The sequence below is a fragment of the Manis javanica genome, chromosome 16 (genome assembly GCF_040802235.1).
Source record: "Manis javanica isolate MJ-LG chromosome 16, MJ_LKY, whole genome shotgun sequence".
Classification (NCBI taxonomy): Eukaryota; Metazoa; Chordata; class Mammalia; order Pholidota; family Manidae; genus Manis; species Manis javanica.
In genome coordinates this window covers 1,847,241-1,869,888 of record NC_133171.1, presented here as the reverse complement: position 1 = coordinate 1,869,888, position 22,648 = coordinate 1,847,241, and the positions used below count along the sequence as shown (strand labels likewise).

Genomic DNA, 22,648 nt, shown 5'->3' with positions numbered 1-22,648 from the left:
TATCCTGTTCATTTGAGGGTAATCAGAATGATGTTCCAATCAAAGAATCTTGGATTTGAAGTAAGGGTAGGAGTTTCCTAAACATCATCTGGGTCGATTTTTCAAACCTCCAGACTTCCTGAATCAGAAATCCAGGTGTTAATCCCTGGAGTCTGCCTTTTAAGCCAGAACGCCAGTAATGATTACCTCACTGGTGCATCAGTCCACAGACCTGCATTTAAAAACCAGTCCATCCAGTCCAATTTCTCTCTTTCCTCTCCAGAGCAGGAATGCTTTGCTCAGCAGGAGAGGCGGGATAACACGGTGGTTACAGATGGTGGACTCCGACTGCCCAGGTTCAAATCTTGGGTCTGCCACCGTGAACCTGGATGAATTAACCTCTTTGATTTTCAGTTCCCTCCTCTGCAAAATGGAAACAGTAATAGTGCTCAATTCAGAAGATGTTACGAGCATTAATGAAATAAGACATTAAAGTACTTAAAGTTGTCTGCCACATAGGAAATGCTATACTTAAGAGAATCAATAACATAAACATCCCTGGCAAAAGGCCATCCCTCCCGTTTGAGATTGCATAAGGAAGCCACTGCCTTGCAAACAAGACTGTGGCCTGACAGGAGTTTAACTTCCTATTTTTAGCAAAAAAAATATATATATATAAATTTTAAATACATTTATAGCCACTGTGATTATTTTCTTGTTACATCAAAACGCAACTCAGGGCAAAATTGAAAATAGTAAAAGTTTGTCTTGGTGCTTCCTATCTACCCAGTCCATTTTCCTTGAAAGGTGAGAACCCCTTTCCTTCCTGCACCTTGCCCGAAGCCCCACCACCTAGGACCAGTCACCCCCGAGTCACCTTGTTGGAGCTCTGCTGCCACTGTGGCATGGGGCTTGTCCCTGCATTGCTCCAACTCCTCCACAGCTTCCCTGCACTCGGCATAGACTCCCCAGGCTTTCCTGGGTAACAAGCCCCTTTGCCTGGTGAAAGGCTCCCGGTGAATGGGCAGAGGTCTGAGGACCGTGCTTGTATCCCTCCAATCCTGAACCGAATGCACATGGCGTAGAATGCAGGACTAAAGCCTGTATCGCACCCATGGCGAGGCTCTGAGGACCAGCGGAGGGAGGGCGTGTGGTGGCTGGCTCTTGAGGAAGGCTTTGGTGGCAGTTAGGGCCATGTACTGCTGCGAGTCACAACACACAGCAGCTCTCTGCCTGGCCAGCCCTGCCTGGGGAAAGGGGGACATTAGTAAGGCCAGCAAGTCCTGATGTGACGCCCTCTTCTAAAAGAAGGTACAGTTCAAACACGGTATGAAATTGAGTACCTGGAACTTGGGAGACCTAGGACTTGGTCAGCTAAACTGGTGTGTGATTATTGCTTTTTTGAATTGTCCATTCTTGAGGCCATGCAGATATTTCTATAGACTGATCAGGAATTCTTACAAGAGTAAATGCCTGAAGGGAAAAGCAAGAAAAACTGAGTTGCCCTATTTTCCACATTACCATTCTGGTGTCAATTTATTTACAAATTCATAAACTTCTTGGAAGCCAACCCCTTCTGCATTAATTACATGCAAAATAGTTTTCTAAAATGACCATACCAGAATTCTAATGTTTTTGATCCCATTATTGTTGTTTTGTAATTTTTCTTGGAAAGTGGAAAAAGTCTACCCCTAAGTAGCGGATGTTTTTAGCTGCTAAGAGTAAGAGAATCCAGGAGGGTGAGAAGAAGAAAAAGAAGCTAAAAAAAGATCTAGTCTATCATGGGACAGATTCTTCAGAAAGTTCCTGAGATTTTCAAGTCAGTCATTTGCGAAATAAAGCAGCGTTTTCTTTCTCCCATCTTCACTTTCCTTTGGTTTGATCCCACAGTAGGGAAAGTGAGCCCACCTCTCTGGGGGTTCTGCCTTAGAAAGCATGACGTGTTGCAGAGAGCAACTCAGCCCAGGGTCAAGCTGTGGAGTGAAGGTTGCTCTCCCAATTCACCTGTGAGCTCTTTGCCAATGGTAAATTCTGCCCGAACAGAGTGTGCGCTGTGAGGGTTCCATTAACTCAAAAGGAGAATTCTGGAGGTTGAAGATACACAAGGCATAAAGATCAGCCATGTCCAGACAGCACATAACTTGAGTGCACTCATCTTTCAAGTTCCTGACAATGATATCCCAGGTCAGACGCTGTAATACTTTTACTGAACAATTGAATTGGGAGTGAAAGTCACATTATAGGATTCCAAAATTAGCATCCTGGGGCATCTAGGTTGAAATGGACAAGCGATTCCCTTGGCCCCTCCCTGAACTAAGTGAAACAGTTGTGTAGGCCAGACCCCCGGCCCCAGTGCTCCATTTTCAACAAGCCTCTGGGTTATTCTGATTAACCTGGCATGGATCATTAAGCACTTGATACTCAAAGTCTGGTCCCGTGCTGTTAGAAATGCAGCATCGTGGGTGCCCCAGACGTAATCAGAATCTGCATTTTAACAAGATTGCCAGGCAATTGATGTTAAAGTTTGAGAAACAATGATTGAATCCAATGCACATCAGAAACTCCTGACAAGCTTTTACAAACTCAAGGCTGGAGTCCCGCAGCAGACCAATTAAATTTGAGTCTTTGGAGGTCAGCTCAACACTTGGGAGTCTTATTAATTGTACCTGGTGATTCAAATGTGCAGCCAGGGCCGAGAACTACTGAGTTCTCATTTTAAAATAAGGAGGTTTTAGCACATCATGCAGCTATTCTTGCTTGAGCATCTTTATCTAGGTTCCCCCTTTAAATGAATCCAAACCATTGGCAAGGTGCAATTGGACTTAAAAAAAAAAACTGGAATATGTATGGAGTACTGCACTTTGCATATTCATTGTAGCCATTAATCGTCAGAGAAACTTCAGAAAAGGATTATGATGCTCATTCCCCCAGGAGGTGAAGGTAACGTTTCTGAGCAAATCATACTTCAGGAGAAGGAGAAGCTCAGGGTGGGTCAGCCACTTGCCCAAATCATCACTCGGTTTATGCTGAGAATGTGGAGACTGAAACCAGAACTCTTCCCACACACATGCATCCCCTTCCACTGCACTGAGTTACTTTTCTCAAAGACCATCAATACACCTGGACATCTAAATTCCCTTCAAAAGGGAAAATTCATTAAAAGGCAACCAATTGACTAAAGTCACTAAGCAATCAAATGGATGACTCCTGTTCACAATTCCCTTCTTTAATCATTTTAAATAACTTCTTGGCTGGAACCAGGTGCTTAAGTCATTGTTACCTCTCATAATGCATCTTTTCTCATCCACATTGTCTTGTTCAACAAAGGGAAGTGCCAGTTTTAACAACTGATGAATGCCACAGTTAGAAGCTAATAGTCTCTAAAAGTTGTATTTAGAAATAGAAATTCAGCTAAATCCTCTTTCTCAACCATTCCCTCCCCTAACCAACACAACTTTCCAGCTCCATCTTTTGCCCACCCTGTGAAATCTGTCAGAACAGCTGGCTTTTCGTTGTTCAGCTTTGAGTTAAATGTACTCTACACCTAAGCTCTAAACTCTGGGGGCTTCTTAACATGGCCTCAAGAAACACAGACATTTGGTAGCACTCAATCAGTTGCAGATCATTGACAATAGTCATGAGCACATTCTGCACTCAGTATTTCCTGTCCAAACCCCAACATCACCTCTTCTGTGAACCCTTGCCTGATGATTCCAGGTCTTTCCTCCACAGCATTCTGTTCATGCCTGTATTATAGCCTTTGTCATATTGTAGACTTCCACCATATACCAGATGCATGAGGTTACATAAATGACTCCGGTTCTTCATCAAAATGGATATAATGCTAGAAGGGCTTTTTAATATACAGTAGTCTGTGATGACTGAGTTTTTAGTCTGCCTAAAAATGGAATTATGGAATAGGTGGCCACTCAACATTAACTCTGTTAAACTTGAGATCAATTCAAATGCTGCTTTGAACATGTTCAGGAAACTAGTTCTGAGCTTCAACTAGGGTTCCTTTCCTCTTTCTTCTTTAGATCCTTACTGCCTAGTCCACTCCTTATACTTTTGGGTTGACTGATTTTCAAATCAGCTTCCATTCACACTCCTGCTTCCAACCAGACCGAATGGAAGGAGGCTATATATCCCCACTAAGCTCCAGACCGGAGACATGCACTTTGAGAACCATTCACTGAAAGCCTGGCCCTGGTGCATCTAGGAGTCTCGCTGGCTGGATGCCAGGTTGTCTTCCTTCTCATTATCTGTCCCCCAAGACCTATATGCCATGGTCTGTCTTATATGTGGCTCACATCTGGACCTGCAGGTCAAATTGTCTCCATAAAGACTAAGGCAGGAAGAGTGATTGCAAAGCAACCAGATCCCCATTAGGGGTATGACTGCTAGTTGGATCACAGCCTTTTCTATTTAACAATCTGATGTCCTCCCACCTGCCCCTAGGATCTTGTTAGGACTACACAGCAAATCAGCCACATCTCCTCTCTCTCCCGTGGTGATGTCCTAACCAAGTAGTTTATAAGTAATCCCACTGTTTTCTGACCCTTGTCTCTGAGAAGTGCTTTAAATGCCACTTTTCACATAACCTTTCTCGGACATTTGATTTTTGGTTTGTTTTCTTCCCCCTCTGTAACTCCAGCCAGGAAGCAGCACGCTGTGCTTCACTCACTGATGACAAGCTAACTACCAAGCCTTCCCTCCTAACCTCCTACACACTCCATTTTAGACCTCTAATTGCTCACACTCAGGCTTTCCAAACCTGTGTTTAAAACAGGGAACATTTTGTGTCAAGAGGAGGGTGAAGGCAGATCAAAAGGAAAAATATTGGAGAGATAGCCAGCCTGCCAATTTCATCCATATGTAGATGACCAGGAAGTCCAACCTGCTCTTTCTGGACTGTGCCCTCTGACCAGGACAATTCTCTACCCAAAGCAGTGCTCTTTGTGTCAACAGTTACCTGCACATGGCCTTCCAACGCTGTCTGCCGCTAGCAAGCAGCTATGTTGCTGTGTATTGCGATTCAGGACTCATAAGTAAAGTAGGACATGGGGACAGCAGGGAGAGAGAGATGAGAGGATGAGAAACAGACACAGCCTACACACAGGCAACATCAGGCATGACCCAATTAGCATAAACAATTCACAGGTGCTTGGGAAGGCATTCTTACTCCTCATTTGCCCAGACAAATGTGTTTTCCTAAACCTTTTCAATACCACCCTCTGATAGAGCTGCCAGAGGTGAGCATGGAGAGCCCAGCACATCAAAACCAGCTAACAGCCAATACCATTTTTAATGTTTTCAAGAATGTTTCAGTAAACATTTAAACCCACACACTCATGCAAAACCAGTGAATGAATATCGGTGTTGAATTGGACTTCTGAAATGCTAGGACTCAACACAGTTTATCTTTGAGATCTATATGTCATTTTTCAATTATGAAAGCAAAACAAGTATAATATTATAGTTAGGGGCAAAGAAATGGAGAAAATCAACCCTATACAACTATTTTAATTTTCTATATTTACTTTCACTCACTTCCATACACATTCATATGTTTGTAAAGTTACAATTATGGCATATACAAAATTGAGGGTATAAATGCAGACTTTTCCAGGACTGGCTAAAGAATGTCACAGTGTTTTAGGGCTTGGGCTTTGAAGCAACCCAGATCTGAATTCAAACTATGATTTCCACTTCCTAGCTTGTGACATTAGGCAAGTTATTTCATCTTTTTTTGCCTCACTTTTCCCTTTTGAATGCAAATGATACTAAAATTTTTTAACCCAAAGAGTTTTGAGGATTAAGTGAAAAAAAATACATTTCACAAATGTTGATCCAAGATATGATTCTCAGGTGGTATTTGAACCCTTTTATAATAATAATGTATTTGTTTTAATTTGTTTCAGAAAAAATGTAAATTGAAAACATTTAATTATTATAAAATATATAACTAGACATAATATTTGTGGACTACTGCTTAGAACAGGGGGATAAAAGGCTGACTAAAGTCCATTTAAGGAGAAATGTTAAGTAAATAACAGGATAGATAACACTTCAATGTAACAAAATCCATAAAACTGACATAGGAACGACTAGTGTTTGGAAATACTGAACAAATAGATATAAAACACTAAGCAAAATGTCAAGTACATAATATGCGTTTAATAAATGTTAGCTCAGATGTTAATTACATTTTCATTTTGTCAAGCCTCAGAGGAAAATGGCAGTGCCTTGCCTTCCACAGTGGGGACCCCCTACACTGTCCTATCTCCGGTCTTCTCTGTTGCCATTCATTCTTAAATTCAAATGGTGAGACAGTCTTAAAACACAAGAACAAGAAAAAAGCAACAATACTTTGATTTCTAAAATAAAATTGCTAACAAGTCCCAAGAGAATTCTCTTTGTAGTTTTACTGCTGGGAATTTTCTTCCTTCAGACTCTCTTAAAACATCTGCTGAACTGTAGTGAATTTACAGCAAACTCCAGTTTATCAGAATGTGGCTTCCAGGTGGTAATTTTACTGAATCAGTGTTTACTTAGGAATGAGGAAACAGATTTGGGAGAAGCCACTTTATATCATACTTCTCTTCATTCTTTTATTTTGTTTCCTTAAGAAAAACATGATAATGTGAAATACCTGGAAGCTAATTCTAAGCCAATCATTGAACAGCCATATAACTGGCTATACAAATGGCTCGACCTCTATAAGCCTTTGTTACCCCATTTGCAAAATTACAACAATTCTTGCAATACTATTATTATGAAGATACAATGACATGAAGTAATAAATTTAGATTGGCAGTTTCTCAGTTTAAATAATAGCTTCTCAATATTTGCTCAAAGAATGAATGCATTGCCACAATAAGGAAAGGAAAGAATGTTCACTCAGTGACTGTTTGGTCTTCAAGAAGTTCAAAGATAATAAAATATAATACAAAGTACCCTGATAGAAGCAAAAACAGAATCAAAAAGGGGAAAAGAAAGGATTCAGAGAACTCTTCATGGAAAAGTTGATGCCTAAGCCTCATCATGGAATTACCACAATAGTGGGGCATTGTTTATTGGAAAAGCTAATATGTATAAGTCTTTCTGTAAACAGTTCAGTATGACTGGATCATAAAGTATAAGAAGTTGTAAAGGTAATATCTGAGACTGGAGAAAAAAACAGGGTTCAAGGAAAAAGACTCCAAGTTCCAGACTGAGAAATTTAGAATCTATTCTTTAGGAAACAGAGAGTATTTGAAGGATTTCTAAAGCTGAAAGAAAGTTTCTAGGCCAGTTTATCCCAGACCTTGTTATATATCAGAAACATACATTATACCTCCCTTGCCCAGGTGTACTCATCAGAATCTTTGGGATTGAGCTGTGGCAATCCGGGTTTTTCCTATTTTTAAGGTTGGTTCTGTTTTATTTTTGTAGCCCCTAGAGTATGCAGAGTATGAGATCTAGAATTTGAGACCCATTGACTAGTCTAGTTCTTTGCTTTTATAGATGAGGAAAAGATAGATAAGCCCAGAAAGAAAATGAATGAAATGGAATAAAAATCCAAGATTGTATCCATTTAAAATTCATTATTTGCATCAATCATGTACTGGGGATTCAAACCCACAAAATAGAAAAATCCCCCAGCCTCAAGGTGTTAGCCATCTAATGTAGGGGGAAATAAATAAATCAATATTTCAGTTCCAAAAGATAAATGATGGAAGAATGTACACACTGGGAATTCTGTAAACAAAAACGAAGGCATCCAAATCAAGTAGAGATCAGTTAATGTGTGTGTGCGCTGGGGAGAGAGGTAGACATGCTTCCAAGTTGGCATCCAAAATGAGTTAATATGCCTTTGAGCTAGATTTAGGTAGGAGAAAAAAGAATATTCTGGGCATGTGAAATGGCATGTGATAAGGAAGGCATGGGCATATTAGGAGTATGGCATATTAGGGGAATCTGGGTATGTTACAGAATGAGAGGTGTATTGTAGATGTGGGGAATGGCCAAGAAAGGATAAGGATATTAGATAAGATCCAAAGCTTCCAAGACTTTATATGTTTAGTGAAGGAATTCTAAACCTGATATGCAATGCACTGGAGAACATAAAACAGGGGAAATCACAAATATGGAAAACCGATTGGATTAATAAATAAGATTAGAAGAGGAGAGAACCATTCAGAAGCTACTGCCATGATCCCCAAAAGAAGTAAAAACAGTCTGATAAGGGAATTGACCAGATGAATTCAACAAGAGAGAGGGATCTTGGAAATATTAAGAGGATTCCTTCCAGATTACATGGTGGTAGGGTGAGGAGACAGAAAGTGAGAAAGGGGTGCTTCCTATATTTCCTCTCAGTGAACAGCTTCATCAGCCAGCCAGCAGATACAAGTAACACATCTGGAAATCACTGGAAGAAAATCAAGAAGCAGAAGAGGGAAAGATAAACTCAAGTCAGAACAGACTGAATTTGGAGACCCTTTAAGAATTCCCAAGCGAAGACTACCATTAGGGAATAAGTTCTGTATGTGTAAGACTTGATACAGAGATCTTGGAAAACCATCCAAAATACTCTATGTGCTTATGTAATTCTTAAAATAATTTCACTAATGTTTAACATCTGCCTCTGAATATGTGGTTCCAAAGGGCCTTTAATTTTCCTTTCATATTATTTGGAGGATTGGGAGATTGTTTAAAGAAAACATCTCTTTTCTAAATTGAAAGTTTTTGCTACAAATACAGTATTTTCTTTCTCCCTAGCACTAGTACTTAAAATTAATAGGCCATTTAAAATATTTACATGAACCAAATGTTTGAAGTTACCAATATTATTTCAAATTCTGGCTTGTGTTTTCCTAAGCAGCAAAACTGAATTAACGTTGATGAGATCATCTAAATAAAACAGGACTTTAAGAAAATCTCAATGCAGCTCAATCACTTTGCAGCACTATAGGCTGTCACAGAACATTGCAAAGGAGGCGGGGGAAAAGAGAGCTTCAGCTATAGCTGGTTAAAAATAGACCTTACTTTTCTTTTGAACCCACGCAGTAAGATCTTCTGTTACATTTAGTTGATTATGCATTATTTGGGAACTAAACTTGATAGGTGACAGGTAAAGAAAAAAAACTACTTGGCTTAGCCCAGTTTAATCCTTGTCGCTGGAAAGCAAGACTATACTCCAAACATTATACCTCAAGGCTGATTTTTACACTATCCCCACACCCTTTGAGAGCTCAGTAGTCTGGACGTGTACACAGAAGTTGCAAAATGAAATGAAACAAGAAAAGGACTCAAATATGCCAGCAGCTTAGTATGTATGGTCTAGTTCAGTCCTGGAAAGAGAAACCTGTGAAGTATGTGTTATTATTCCCATTTTACAGATGATGTGATCCACATTCCCAATAATCAAATGACTTTCCAAACTTACACAGCTATGAAGAATGGAGTCAGAGTTACAATCTAGAACATTTTGATTCTTCCCACTCCATCTTGAGTCCTATATTATGTTGGCGACTGTGCAATACTAGGAAAGACACGTGGGCACACATGGTTCATGTATTTTCACACACTTAAAGGTAGAATGTCTCAGTATATAAGGTATAAATGTGCCAATGGAATGATTTTAGGTAATTCTACTCTTAAGTTCAACTTCCTCAAGTGATATTTTACCTTTGTTTGACGGATGCTGGGTCATCTCCATCCTTTAGACTAGGTTGCAGTGGCAGGGAGACAATCTGCCGAAGACCTCATGTTTTTCCCTCTCACCAATACAACACATAAGTATATTTTAATAATGCATGGTAATTAGAACACAATATAATGCATAATAATATAACATAATTATTATAAGCTTAGAAAATAGACACAAACAACAAAACACAACAAAACTCAACTAGACCCCTCATCTAAAAATAGGTACTCTTTACAACTTAGTGAGTATTCTTTTATTCTTTTTTATACACACAGGCACACATACATACATATTCTTTTGACCTAAATCAATCTCTTCATATTTATTACCCTTTATTTTCTCTGTTTCATTTTGAAACATAAATTCTTCATATCTTGGGGTAGTTGAGTCTAACTGATGTAGGAAATAATCAGACACAGACTGGGCTAAGATAGATCAACCATGTTCTGTTTTTACACAAAGGATGATTTTTGCCAGCTGGGTTGGTGTTACAGGATCTGTTCTCCGATCATTTACTAGACAGAGTCTCTAAAACCCTGTGATCTGATCATTGTCATCAGGCCATCTGTAGACACAATAGAATGCAAATAAAATATCTGCCAAATCTATATTGGGCAGGCCTCCTCTTAGACAAATATGTTTGGGAATATTTATGCTATCCCCCTACACCACCACACTACCTTTTATTCTTACTACCACTTTTTTACATACCAAGAGCAAATGTCCAGATCTCATGTTTCATTTAGTAGTATAATTCTTACACTAATAGAACATTAGAACCAGAAGGGACTTCACCCAACTGGGCTCATTTTACAGGTGACAAAACTGAGGGTCAGAGAAGAAAAGAAAAATTTGTTTATTACATATCTAATATATAGACCAGAAGCTATGCATGTATATTTCATTCAAAATCACAAACTTATGAGTTAGGTATGATTGCCCCCAATTTATGGGAAATTAAAGCTCAGTGGGATCGCACAATTATGGAGAGGCAGAGCCAGGATTCAAACATCCTGACTTTCTAGAAAGAGGTGATTTATCTAAACCAGACATCTAGATGGTTCAAGAGAGGGAGCTAGAACCCAGTCTCCTACTGCCTAGTCTGATGCCCAAATCTCTACATTATGGTGGACGTGGGACTCAGATGGGATTCAAGTCCATAGTTTTCGCTTCTAAGATCACTTTGCAAGTGACCAAAACCAGCAGCTGGTCACAAAAAGATATATCCAAGTTTATGTCACCATTTCGTACAATGAACATGAATTAGAAATATTAGAACTTTCAGATTTTAAACTATGTCATTAACTACAGCAACTGTATTGAAAATTGACCATGTAGAAAATGCAAAATTAAAATAAATAGGGTTTAACACTACTGTGATATTTAATACAACTGGAAAAGTGACTTAAATATTTTAAGCAGGCATGTTCAACATTTAAGTAATAGAAAGCTATTTGGGTTTAGGTCCAACTGAGTTCAACATACAAAGCCTAAAACACACTTTCCTTTTCTGTACCTAGCATGTTTTAGCACCCAGCCCCCAGCCACTCTGCACAGTATCTACTTTAAGAAGCTGAGAGAAGAGGAAGCAATGAGCATTTGTTGCCCGCCTACTATTTGTCAGGCTCTGTGTTAGGTGTTTTAAATTTATTACATAATGTTTTATTCTCTCAAGGTCCAGTGAGAGAGTTTATTTTATTTCTAGATCACATTAAAGGAAACCAAAGCTTGGAGAGCTCACTAACTTTTTCCAAGATCTAATAAGCTCGGGAATTATGCCAAGTTCTAATTTCACAGTGACAGCTTTACATGGAGCTGGCCAGTAATAGTAGTTTTAAAATAATAAATGTTTGGGGAATTTTCTTTGCCAAAGGCAGCATGGATTATATGTTTGAATCCTTGTAGTGACCCTAAGACATAGATGCTATGTAAGGCCCATCATACAGATGCATAAGAGGAAAGTGACTTGAATGAAATCATACAAGTGTCAAGTGCGGAATTTGTTTACAGATGCAGAGGCCAACCTCAAAGCCTGTGCTTTGTCCTTTACTTCATATTGTCTGGAATGAAAATAGTATCTATATTATCATGTTCCTATATTCATACAAAGTAAAAATAACAAAGTACTACAGGTGAACAGAGATAAAGAAAGAGGAAGATACTGCATTCACACAGTGGTGCTACATTGGGGATAAGAATAAAAACATTTCAACCATAGAGGATAGGCAGAGTTTAGACAGGCAAAGGTGTCCCATCCTATCCCCTTAGGGAAAGAAGGGTTTTCTAGTGAAAGTTCTGTACTGTCATTGATAACGGTTTCTTAATGTTTGTTTGGGTCTTCTGTCTTAAAATCTGCAAATTGACCTATCACACTGGTTAAAATTTGGGTTTTCTGATAGACCTAAATGACATCTAAGCATTCATGATTGACACCGTGAGACCACTGAGAACCCAGGTATTACTTTCTAGTGCTGTGTATCAAATTACCCCAAAACTTAAACAACACACATTTTTCATCTCTTGGTTTCTGTAAATCAGGAATTCTAGATTGTCTCAGCTGGGTGGTTCTGGCTCCAGGTCTGAGGTGGCCATCAGGACGTCAGCCAAAGGCTTTACTAGTGCTTCCAAGGTGGCTCAGACACCTGGTGCTTGGCAGGGGCCTCAGTTCCTTGCAGCACGAGCCTCTCCATGGGATTCCTGGGGTCCCTGTAATATTGTAGCTGGCTTCCTCCAGAGCAGGAGACGCAAAGAGAAAGCAAAACAGAAGCCAGGGTGTATTTTATGATCTAGCTTTGGAAGTGATACACCATCACCTCTACCATATTCTAATAATCACAGAGAGCAACCCTGATTCATCATGGAAGGGGACTGTGGAAGGGCATGAATACCAAGAGTCGGGTATCACTGGGGGCCATCGTGGAGGTTGGCTGCCACAAGTTTTTATGGGAGTGGAACATTTTCAGAAGAAAAAGAGAACGTGGTTCCTACACTTGAACAGATTTTGCTAATATATCTCATATCTTCAAGTGGTTTTAATTTAGGCACAATTGTACATTAACCAAAATGTAGTCCCTCTGGAGAAGAAATACTAAGACAATGTCAGGGTGACTATTAAAGGCTTACATTCATCTTTATCCAGGTATCAATTCAAGGAAAGCCAGGTATTTAAGCCTTAAAAGAAGAGTCAGAACAAAGTTAATGTTAGATCCATATTATTATAGGAAAAAGGACTGGCATGAATGCACAGGCATGGAACCATCTCTTTGGGAAGCCACCACCTTTGGGATATGACTGCACAAATTATGGGCTTAAAATTCCATAATTCTATTCACATAAACTATAATGGTGAACTCCCGAAGCTGTGCAACACAAAAGACCTGAATTGGGATCAGTAAACACAGTGAAGTGGGAATGCTCTATTCAAAATTGTAAAAGCAAGGCAGCTACCCCCTCCCCTTTATGGACCCCACAAAATTAGCCAGATAGAAAAGAGGATTCCTATCAGAACTTTGTAGGGTAGACAGCACTTTTAATGACAAGTTTAAGCAGAGAGAACTAAAACATACCAACAATTCTTCAGATTCTTCGTTCTCTAGCAAAGTATGCATATGTATAGAAAAGAACAAATGTCTCAGCAGCTACATAACTAAATTGAGTTACAATAAAAAGTCCAAGAGTTTTTTTGGCATACTTTTGTTAAACTTATTTAAGATACACAACTTACTACTGCAGTCTTTTTGGGTTGATAATTGCAGTTAGCAACAATTCATCCTCATCATTTACATTTTGTATTTTGTACATGAATGATTCTCAATAACATCATTGTAATTAGTGACAGCATACTGGGTCTAACTTTGAACTGTAAAGGTTCTTATATTCTAACTCATGTTAGATATGCAAAATAGTGATGCACATACTCCACATATACAGCCCAGTTTCTTAATCTGTTTGACTCTACTATACCATATATTTTTAAACAAAACCTCAAAGTCCCCTAGCATAAATGTAGGACAGATTACCTTACTGTATTTCTCCACAGCCTATGGGGGTAACTGACAATGATAGTTTTCCAGAAAGATTTAAACAAAGGGTGGACATCATCTCTAATTCTTGGAAACTCTCCTTAGTAGAAAGAAATAAACATGTTTTACTAGTTCTTTTTAACTTTTATTGGAAAGAGTTTAAAACTTACAGAAAAGTTGTAAGAATAAAATAGTACAAGGAACATTTATGTACCCTTTACTCAGATTCACCTATTAATAACATTTTACCACATTTGCTAATCATTGTCTCTATCTGTTGACTGATTGATGATCGACTGATAGATCTACCCAGAGAGGCATGCAGAAGTGAATAATATATAGAGACAGGGCAAGCAGGAGACAGAAAGGAGCAAGAAAGAGAGGGAGAGAGAGAATATATACGTGTGTGTGGTGTGTGTGTGTGTGTGTGTGTGTGTGTGTGTGTGTGTGTGTGTGTGTGTAATTTTTTCTGAACCATCATGGCCTTTTATTCCTAATCCTTTCTTGTGCATTTCCTAAGAATAGAAATAGGATCAACTCTTCCATAACCACAGCAGTTATTGACTGCAACAAGTGTAACACTGATACTTCGATCAACTGTTTGAATTTTGATTTTGTCAGTTGATCCAAGAATGTCCCTTACAGTACATTTCCCTCACAGGACACAATCCAGCATAGGGCCAATTCAGTCTAAGATCAGGGTCCAGTACAAAGTCCAGTCTAGGGTCAGATATCTTTTGTCTCCTTTTATCTGGAAATGTCCATTGCCTTAATTTGTCTTTTAGAACATGAGCATGTTTTAAGAATACAGTTCTCCATTTCAATAGTCCATTCCTACTTTTGAGGTTGCCTGACATTTCCTCAAGTTCTACTCAGGTTATGTGTTCTGGCTGGAAGACTCCAAAGGTAATATTACCTATTTCTCTAGGTACCACACCTGGAAGCACCCAATGCCTATCCATCCCTTATTGGTGATAACTTTGAGTGCCCAGTCAAGGTGTTGTCCAATTTCTCCCTTGAAACTGCTATACCTATGGGGAGAAATTTAAGCTCATGAAAATATCCTGCCCATCATCAAAATTTCCCCCTAGACTTAGCATCCATTACAAGTTCCTCCTGATCTTTACTGTGATGGTAGCAAAACGATGACAACTGTGACCAGCACACCCTCCACGTTGTCGCATCATTTGTCAGCATTGTTCTCTAAGCAGGAGGTCTCCCCTTTACTGTATATGCTCATTGCATTACTTATCCATTTATTATCACTTTTATCCATTGTATCTATTTATCGTTAGAGTTCATGAACACCTATCATTAATGGTTTGTCATTCGTTAATGTAATTATTTTCTGTGCGCGAATAGTCCTTGATTTAGCCAATGCAAGCCCCCTTCAGGCTGGCTGCTATGTTCTTGTCACATGTCCCCTTTATTTGGAGGAAGGCTGCCTTGTTTCTGGCATAACAATAAGCCCACTGTCATCATTCTTTCTTTAGTCCTCATATACATTTCCAATCTAGTTTTTTGTTGTTTTTAGCGCAACACAGAATGGTGGGAATGAATATTTAAAAGGTAATGGTGGTAAGTGATTAATAAGATGATAGCTGGAAAATAAGGCTGAGACAAAAAAATTTTGGCACAGTGGAATGTTGATATTCACAAAAATGGCCTAGGTCATTCCAAAATTATTTTAATTAATCAAGGCATATTAAATTAATTGGTATTAATAGTGTGGTTTTGCAAATATTTGGTACTTAAATGCAGTAATTCTCAAATTCGTTTGTGTATTTTAATAAGCTGGAAATTTTGCTGTTAAAAAAGAGCTTGTACATTTATTTTTAAATTGATAGTGGTTGGTATCAAATAACTATGACACTCCACATGCTATGATATTCTCCAGGATATATTGTTTATATAATGATGTAACAGTCTTATTTCTACATGTATACCTGATGGTAGCTAGCAAGTTTTTACTAAATTAAGCATAAATTTGTGAACTGGAAGTCTTTTAAAACTTACGTTTTAGTGGTATAACATATGTAGAATGATATACACAAATACAAAATGTATAACTTGATTAACTTTTTTTTGTATCGTTAATGTACAATTACTTGAACAACATTATGGTTACTAGACTCCCCCTATTAACTTGATGAACTTTTACAAAATTAATCTTTTGTACCCCCTCTAATTTTACCTTTGTTAGTCTTTCTAGGAGTTAATCAATTTTATTAAATTTGTTTTTCTGAATAAGCTGTTTCCTTTATTTTTGTATTGTTTTCATGTTTTCAATTTCATTGACTTCTGCTCTTAATTAGTTCCTCCCTTCTATTTATTTTAGATTATTTTTCCTTTCTTTTTCTAAATTCCTGAGCTAGGCACTTGAATCAATGATTTGAGACTTTCCCTCTTCTCTAATTTGTGCTACAAATTTCCCTATCAGCACTGTTTTAGCTTCATCCCACATGTTTTGGTTTGTTGCATTTTCAATGGTGTCTTGTGACTAAAGAAGCTTAATGTTAATGGTATCAACATGCCTATTTATTCTTTTATGGTTAGTGCTTTTCATGTCCCATTTAAAAATCTTTGCTGAGGTCATAAAATATTTTTCTATGAAAAAGATCTTCTTCTATAAATTTTATTGTTTACCACTCACATTTAGGTTCATGATCTATTTGGTACTGAATTTTGTGTATGGTGTGAGATAGGTATCAAAGTTTGTTTTCTTCTACCATATGGATATACAAGTGGTCAAGCATTGTTTATGGAGAAGTTCATCTTTCCCCACAGTAGTGCAGTGGGACTCTTGCAGAATGAAGTGACTGTATATTTATGGGTCTGTTTTTAGCTTTATTCTTTTCCATTGTTCAAATTATCTTACCTTGTTTTTGAATTCTATACCTTTATAGTAAGTCTTGATATCTTCTATAAACCTTCTGGCCATTTCCTTATTTTTAAGATTTTCCTGGCTATTCTGGTCACTTTGTACTTTTCATATAAATTTTAGAATCAGCTGGTCAATTTTTTTTTAATCTGGAATTTTGATTGGAATTTCACTTAATCTATAGATCAGTTTGAAAAGACTGATGCTTTTACAGGAGTCTGTCTTTCAATCCCTGAATGTGAGCATGGCATAGTCAACCCACTCTCCATTTATTTAGGTCTTCTTTATTCAGGAATGTTTTATAATTTTCCATGTAAGGGTCTTACTCTTCTTTTATTAGATTTATTCATAGGTATTTGATGGTTTTGATGCTATTGTAAATGGTCCTTTTTACATTACATTTTCTAAGTTTACTGGTATATAGGAACACAATTGATTTCTTAGGCTGCTGTATCCAGACATGTTGTAAAATTCACTTATTTCTAATAGTCTGGATTCTTATGGATTCTATATGTACACAGTCATAACATATATGACTAATCAAAATTTTATTCTTGTTTTCAACCATTATACCTTTTAAAGTTTATTTCATTGTCCTGACTGAGCCCTTCGGTATAATGTTGAATCAAGTGGTCAGAGTAGATATGGTTAAGAGCCTTTAAAAATCTTGATACCCGGGTCTCATCTCCTCAAAACTTGGTAGGTACAGGCTGGGGGCCTGGAAAATGTACATTTTAACAAGTATAGCAAGTGGTACTGATGTAGGGGTGTCCTAGAAACACACTTTGAGTAATATTTTTAAATGATAAGCTTCAGTCACCTGAAGAGTTTGCTTTATTAGAATGGAATATTGCACTCCTGTGTCTTCCTTTCCTTCCCACCTCCATCCTTCTTCATGCCAGTAATGGAGGTGTAAAATGGTATTTTTTTTCAAGCACCCCATTGGGCTGCTTCTCTTTCTTTGGCTTTAACTCTGGATATAACAAGCTTGTAAGGGTCATCAGTGACTGGCTTTAGAAAAAAAGAAAAACAAAAAAACAGACTTTATCCTGAGTCAGCAATTCTGTCCCAAAATGAGAAATTCTTTCAAAAAAGTCCTTTTAAATTTCAAAGATTTGAAAATTATTGAAGTCACAGTTGAATTCAATACTTTCTATATACACTCCCCACTTTATACATGCATACACACAATCATATGGGTGTTGCCACATGATGGAAATGGTGTGAGAAAAAAAGGATGCTTCTAAAAGATGCAGTTACATAAAACAGACTCGAGTAATATGAAATCACTTAAGAAATATGAATGTCATGTATTTTCCTAAATACCATTGGTTATAAACCAAAGGAATAATGCATTGTCTTAAAATAAAAGTCTAAATATGCCATGGATATTTATGGAAAGAAGTAGAAATAGAAGAGTAACTACAAATATTTATAGAGCATAAGAACTAGGGAGGGCCTCAAGGTCATGTTACCTGATCCTTGCATTTTTATAGCTACAGTAACTGACCCATCCTGGTGGAGTGAGTGACTTGCCCAGTGTTGGCTGGTAAGGTAGTGGTGGTACTCAGAGCTGCATCCTCCATCCCCAGGGCTCTTTCCTGATGTCACTCAGTCAGATGTTTTATAAGAGGATGTTTTATACCTGAAAGGAATCCCAGAGAGTGTGGAGATCTTGCAACAAACCCACAGAGGTGAATCCTTCATATAGGATAAGACGTTGATACATGAAATGGGATTGACTCTGTAAAGAAATTGTAAAGAACTAAGAAAGATATGAGAAAAGAGAAGGGAAGTGAGAAGAGAAAGGGAAGAATTAGATGAGACAAAGGCAGTGACTTAGGGAAGCCAAAATATGGGAGAAATAGTCAGAATGAAAATATGATAAAATAATTCAAGAGCATGAAGATATAGTATTCGCATGTCATTTTTGTCAAAAGTACAGCTATCTAGAATTATTTCAGTAATAAAATATAGTCCATAAGGAAATAACATGAAAGTGCACTTAAAACTCCTCTGAAGAAAAGTATCCTTAAAGTGGAGGTAGTATTAAGTTCCTAATCCTCTATGATGTTGAATAAGAAACAGAAATTTAAAAATGTGTCTATCTATATCAAGAATCATTTAAATGCAAAATCAAAAAAATACAGAGACAGCTAAGGCTAGGTATTCCTTCAAATGGCTTTATTGTTGCTTTAGAGACACGGTTGATGAATAAAACAATAAGGGGGTGGGGCATCCCGAACATTTGAACAACTAAAAAGCACTACGTTAATTCCAAGAGAGCTACAGTTTATACAGTATTCAGAATTATTTCCTTATTTTACACTTCCCCAAAGCCTGAACCTAAATGTCATAATGACAATATTGGTTTGCAGCTTGATTAGTCACCTAAAAATATTAACCTTCATGGTTGATTTGATGAACCAAATATCCCTGTTGTGCTTTCTGGCCTAGGAGGCATCCATTTTTAATCTATGTTTAACAGAGATAAATGGGACATAGTAATGAGTCAAATGTTATAAAAAAATGAATGTAAAATGTGGCCAGTCAACCAAATATATATATTTGGCAGATCAATATACTGGTTAAGGACACAAGACTTGAAATCAGACAGACGTGGATTTGGTCCCCAATGCAGCTACTCATTAGTTATGTAACCCACTTTCACTCCTTTTTTTCTCTTCTCTCCTTCCTCCCTCCCTCCCTTTTTTCTTTCCTCCCTTATTTTATTCAGAAGTATCTATTGGGCACTTGCTATCTGCTGGGTTCATGCAGTAGACTAGGGGACCAGTCATCTCACTTTCCTGAGGGAGAACATGGAAAATTTATAAGGAACAATTTTGTGGTATGCAACACAAAGTAAGGTGCAGAATCAGAGATGAGCCAGCCTTGTTCGGAGGACTCCAGGCAGGCTAGAGGTAGATAATGGGAGATAAATGAGCTTAACAAGACAGGGCTGAAGTCAGATTGTGAAGGGCCTTAAATGCCAGGACAAGCAAATGCCAAGTTAATATGCAGAGAACTGGCGAACAATTAGAAATCAAGTGGTTAGAAAGAAAGTCTAGCACAGGAAAGCCAAAGGAGATTATTTCAAGAAGGATAAATTACTACCTACCTCAAAGAAGCTAAGAAAGAACTGGATTAAATTGTTAGAAGGATGTTGAATTTTAAAATAACATTGGTTGTATGGTGGGGATAGAAACCAGTGGAGGGGATGAAAAGTAGGGATTGAGAAGAGTCAAATGGAGCCTGTGGGGCCCAGAGTTCCATGGAAGGTTCAACAGAAAGAGAAGGAAATAGTAGAAATTGAGGAAGCAACAAGGCCAAGGGCAGATAGGTTTTTCCTATGAGATGAAGAGTTGCTGCTTATGTGTGAAATCAGGGGCCCTTGCTGAGACTGGTTTGTAGGGTGTAGGATGAGGGAATTGACACTGAAGTGAAGGGGAAGCCTGGTAAAGCTGGAGTAGCACTTCATCCCCAGAGACTGAAGGGCAGGACTTGCCCCTGAAATTTCCTTTGTAGCAGGGGAGGAATGAAGGTAACATTTATCTGTGCCCGAGGTGAGCTCTTATTAGAAAGAGCCATGACCACATCCAGCCACAAAAAGACCAAGTGACTGAAGCCTCAGAAAGATAAACATGAAAGAGGTTAGCCCATCAATAGATTCAGTAGGAGCATCAAACCACTGATTCACACTCCAGAAACCTTTCTACTTTCTCATGTTCTGTGTAACGTGGGAAGGTTGCTGGGCAAACATTCAAAGAAATGTAAAGTGCTCTTGATCTTCACCGGTCCTTCAGAAACGATGGTTCAGGGTTATAGAAACTACAGGTGCACCCCAAAGGCTGTTACATGTGCTCTAAGTCACCAAATGAAGAGAAAATTGATGGTCAAAATGAACGGGTGTTTATGCAGAGGTAAACACATCCTAAGAGTTAGCCTTTGTAAAAGAGGGCCCCTCAGTTCTGTGTGAATGTGCCTAGTCTACATTCAGAATATCAACTCTAGCAACTTCACTGACAAACTGTTCCAAACTTGAATACACTTTTCCTTTACCCTCCACCTTTAACGTTCATGGGGGCAGGTAAGAGGACTTCTGAGGATTTCAGATCTGGTTCCACTCCTATTTGAGCTCAGGGTTGAGAGTACAGGGTACAGGGTGCAATGCCTCCTCTGTGGCTGTGAGGGGTTTTGGGCCTGGGCTTGCACCTCAGGAGTAGCAACTTCACGCAAGAAAAGCTGAGGCTGGGACATCTCGCCAGGCATCCTCAGGACTAGAGAATCCAGAGGGTAAAGAAGACCCCAGGGCGCCCTTAAGCAGAGGAGGCACGTTTGGCGGGAGAGGGCACAGTGCTGACTGGGCATCTTTGCTCCGTGCTGTTCCATTCGCATTAGCCTGTCTGTGCCAAGAGCAGAAAATTGGGGCTGCGGACAGGAGGCGGGGCGACGTCGGAGCACTGACCCAGGGGCCCTGTGGCTGGTAGAGGAGTTAGGGGGAGCCCTGGGCGCATGCCAGGGACAGCCCGGCCTCTGCTCCGGTCCGCACATCCTTAACGGATTTTCTTTCTCTCCCCGCACCCTTTTCTCTCTTTCTTTCTCTCTCCCTCTTTCCTCCCTTCCCCCTCTGTCCCCCTCCCCTCCCCCCTCCCGTGTGCGCCTCTTCCTCTCCCCTCCGCCCCTTTCTGCCGGCTCCCTCTCCCTCGCCGGCTCCTTCTCCCTCTCAGCTCGCCGGGCGACCCTGCTCCTGCCTCCCACATTAATGGCGGCATCTTCTGAGGACGATATAGACCGGCGGCCCATCCGAAGAGTTCGCTCCAAGAGCGACACGCCGTACCTCGCCGAGGCCAGGATCTCCTTCAACCTCGGGGCAGGTAAGGACCCGGCCTCGTCGCCGCCCGCCGCCCGCCGCCCTCCCGGCCGGCCCAGCCCCCTCCCTTCCGGCAGGGCGCCCCCCACCCGCCCCCTCCCCGGCCAGCCGGGCCCCGGCGCGGCTCGCTCGCGCCCTTTGTGTCGCGGGCGCGGAGGGTGTGTGCGCGGGGGGTGTGTGTCGCGGAGGTGGGGGAGGGTGGTGCGTGGAGCCCTCCCCCCGCCGGGAGTCGCACGCGGGCTTCCCCCCTCCTGAAGAGCAGAAAGTGTTGTCACCGGTGACAATGACCGTCGGGATCACCGGGAGCGGGGACGGGACGCGAGTGCGCGGGCTGTGGGCGGAGGGCCCGACCGGGCTCCGCCGCCGAGGCTTGCTGGCTGGGCGGCTGCAGGGTGGATGGAACTTGTGGATGACATTCGGACTCTGGTGATTTTGCCGGGTTGATAGCACCGCTGCGGGGCTGGACTGGAGGCTGGGCGGAGGTTGACAGCTGGCATCAGGACCTTTTCCTTTCACCCAGCGGTTGGCGAGCAACCATAGTTATGATAATAAATAATAGCACAATCTATAGGGTACATGTTAGGTGACCGGATGCTGTCACTGGAACTGGTGCCCAAAGTGGCCCAGATGGAATTAGGTGAAAAGGGTGACTGAGGAAGATGAGGAAGGGGAGGCGGAAGGAGAGAGGGGAAGGTAGAGAGGAAAGGAGGGAGGGGGAGCAGCAGAGAGAACTGAGAGATTGGGAGTCAGATTGCTTCAGTTGAGGCCCCTCAGGGTTACCTGTTAGGAGGCACCCAGTGCCTGCTGTGCCCCTTGCTGCTGCAGATTCACAGGCAGACCTAACTCCCTGTTCCTAGGAGATGGTGGTTATCACTGGAGGAAGTTGCTCATCACTAACTTCCCAGTGCTGCCTTTCCTGAGTGACCCCTAAGCCTCCACCTGAGCTTGCTTGCATCTCTTCCTTTCTTGAGTTCCTTACAACTGTGGCATCTGCAATGCTACAAGAGAGTGTTTTCCTGAAGACGCCCTTTTCTTTAGGAAACTAAACCCTTGAAAATGGAACGGAATCAAACAAAGTGTGTGTGTGTGTGTGTGTGTGTGTGTGTGTGTGTGTGTGTGTGTGTGTGTGTTGGAGCATAGAGAACTTTCAAATGATGAGTATCCTGTACATTGTTGAAAAGTTTGGGCAAAAGAGAAAACTGCAC

The 22,648-nt window shown here is 40.1% G+C and overlaps 1 protein-coding gene and 1 long non-coding RNA gene across 6 annotated transcripts in view; one reads left to right on the top strand and one right to left on the bottom strand.

The window, feature by feature from the left end:
• The window catches only part of PHACTR1 (phosphatase and actin regulator 1), a 509,978-nt gene that overhangs the window by 4,146 nt on the left and 483,184 nt on the right, over positions 1 to 22,648 (top strand). For all 5 annotated transcript variants that reach the window (XM_073224522.1, XM_073224529.1, XM_073224523.1 and 2 more), the window contains one exon: positions 21,301 to 21,447. In XM_073224522.1, the coding sequence (XP_073080623.1) occupies positions 21,301 to 21,447 (147 nt within the window). The remainder of the gene's footprint in view (positions 1 to 21,300; positions 21,448 to 22,648) is intronic.
• LOC140846794 (uncharacterized) lies at positions 17,435 to 21,516 on the bottom strand. The gene is made up of 3 exons (XR_012126201.1): positions 21,411 to 21,516; positions 18,106 to 18,218; positions 17,435 to 17,580 (listed from the first exon to the last, which is right to left on the bottom strand). It is a non-coding gene; the product is annotated as an uncharacterized lncRNA (long non-coding RNA).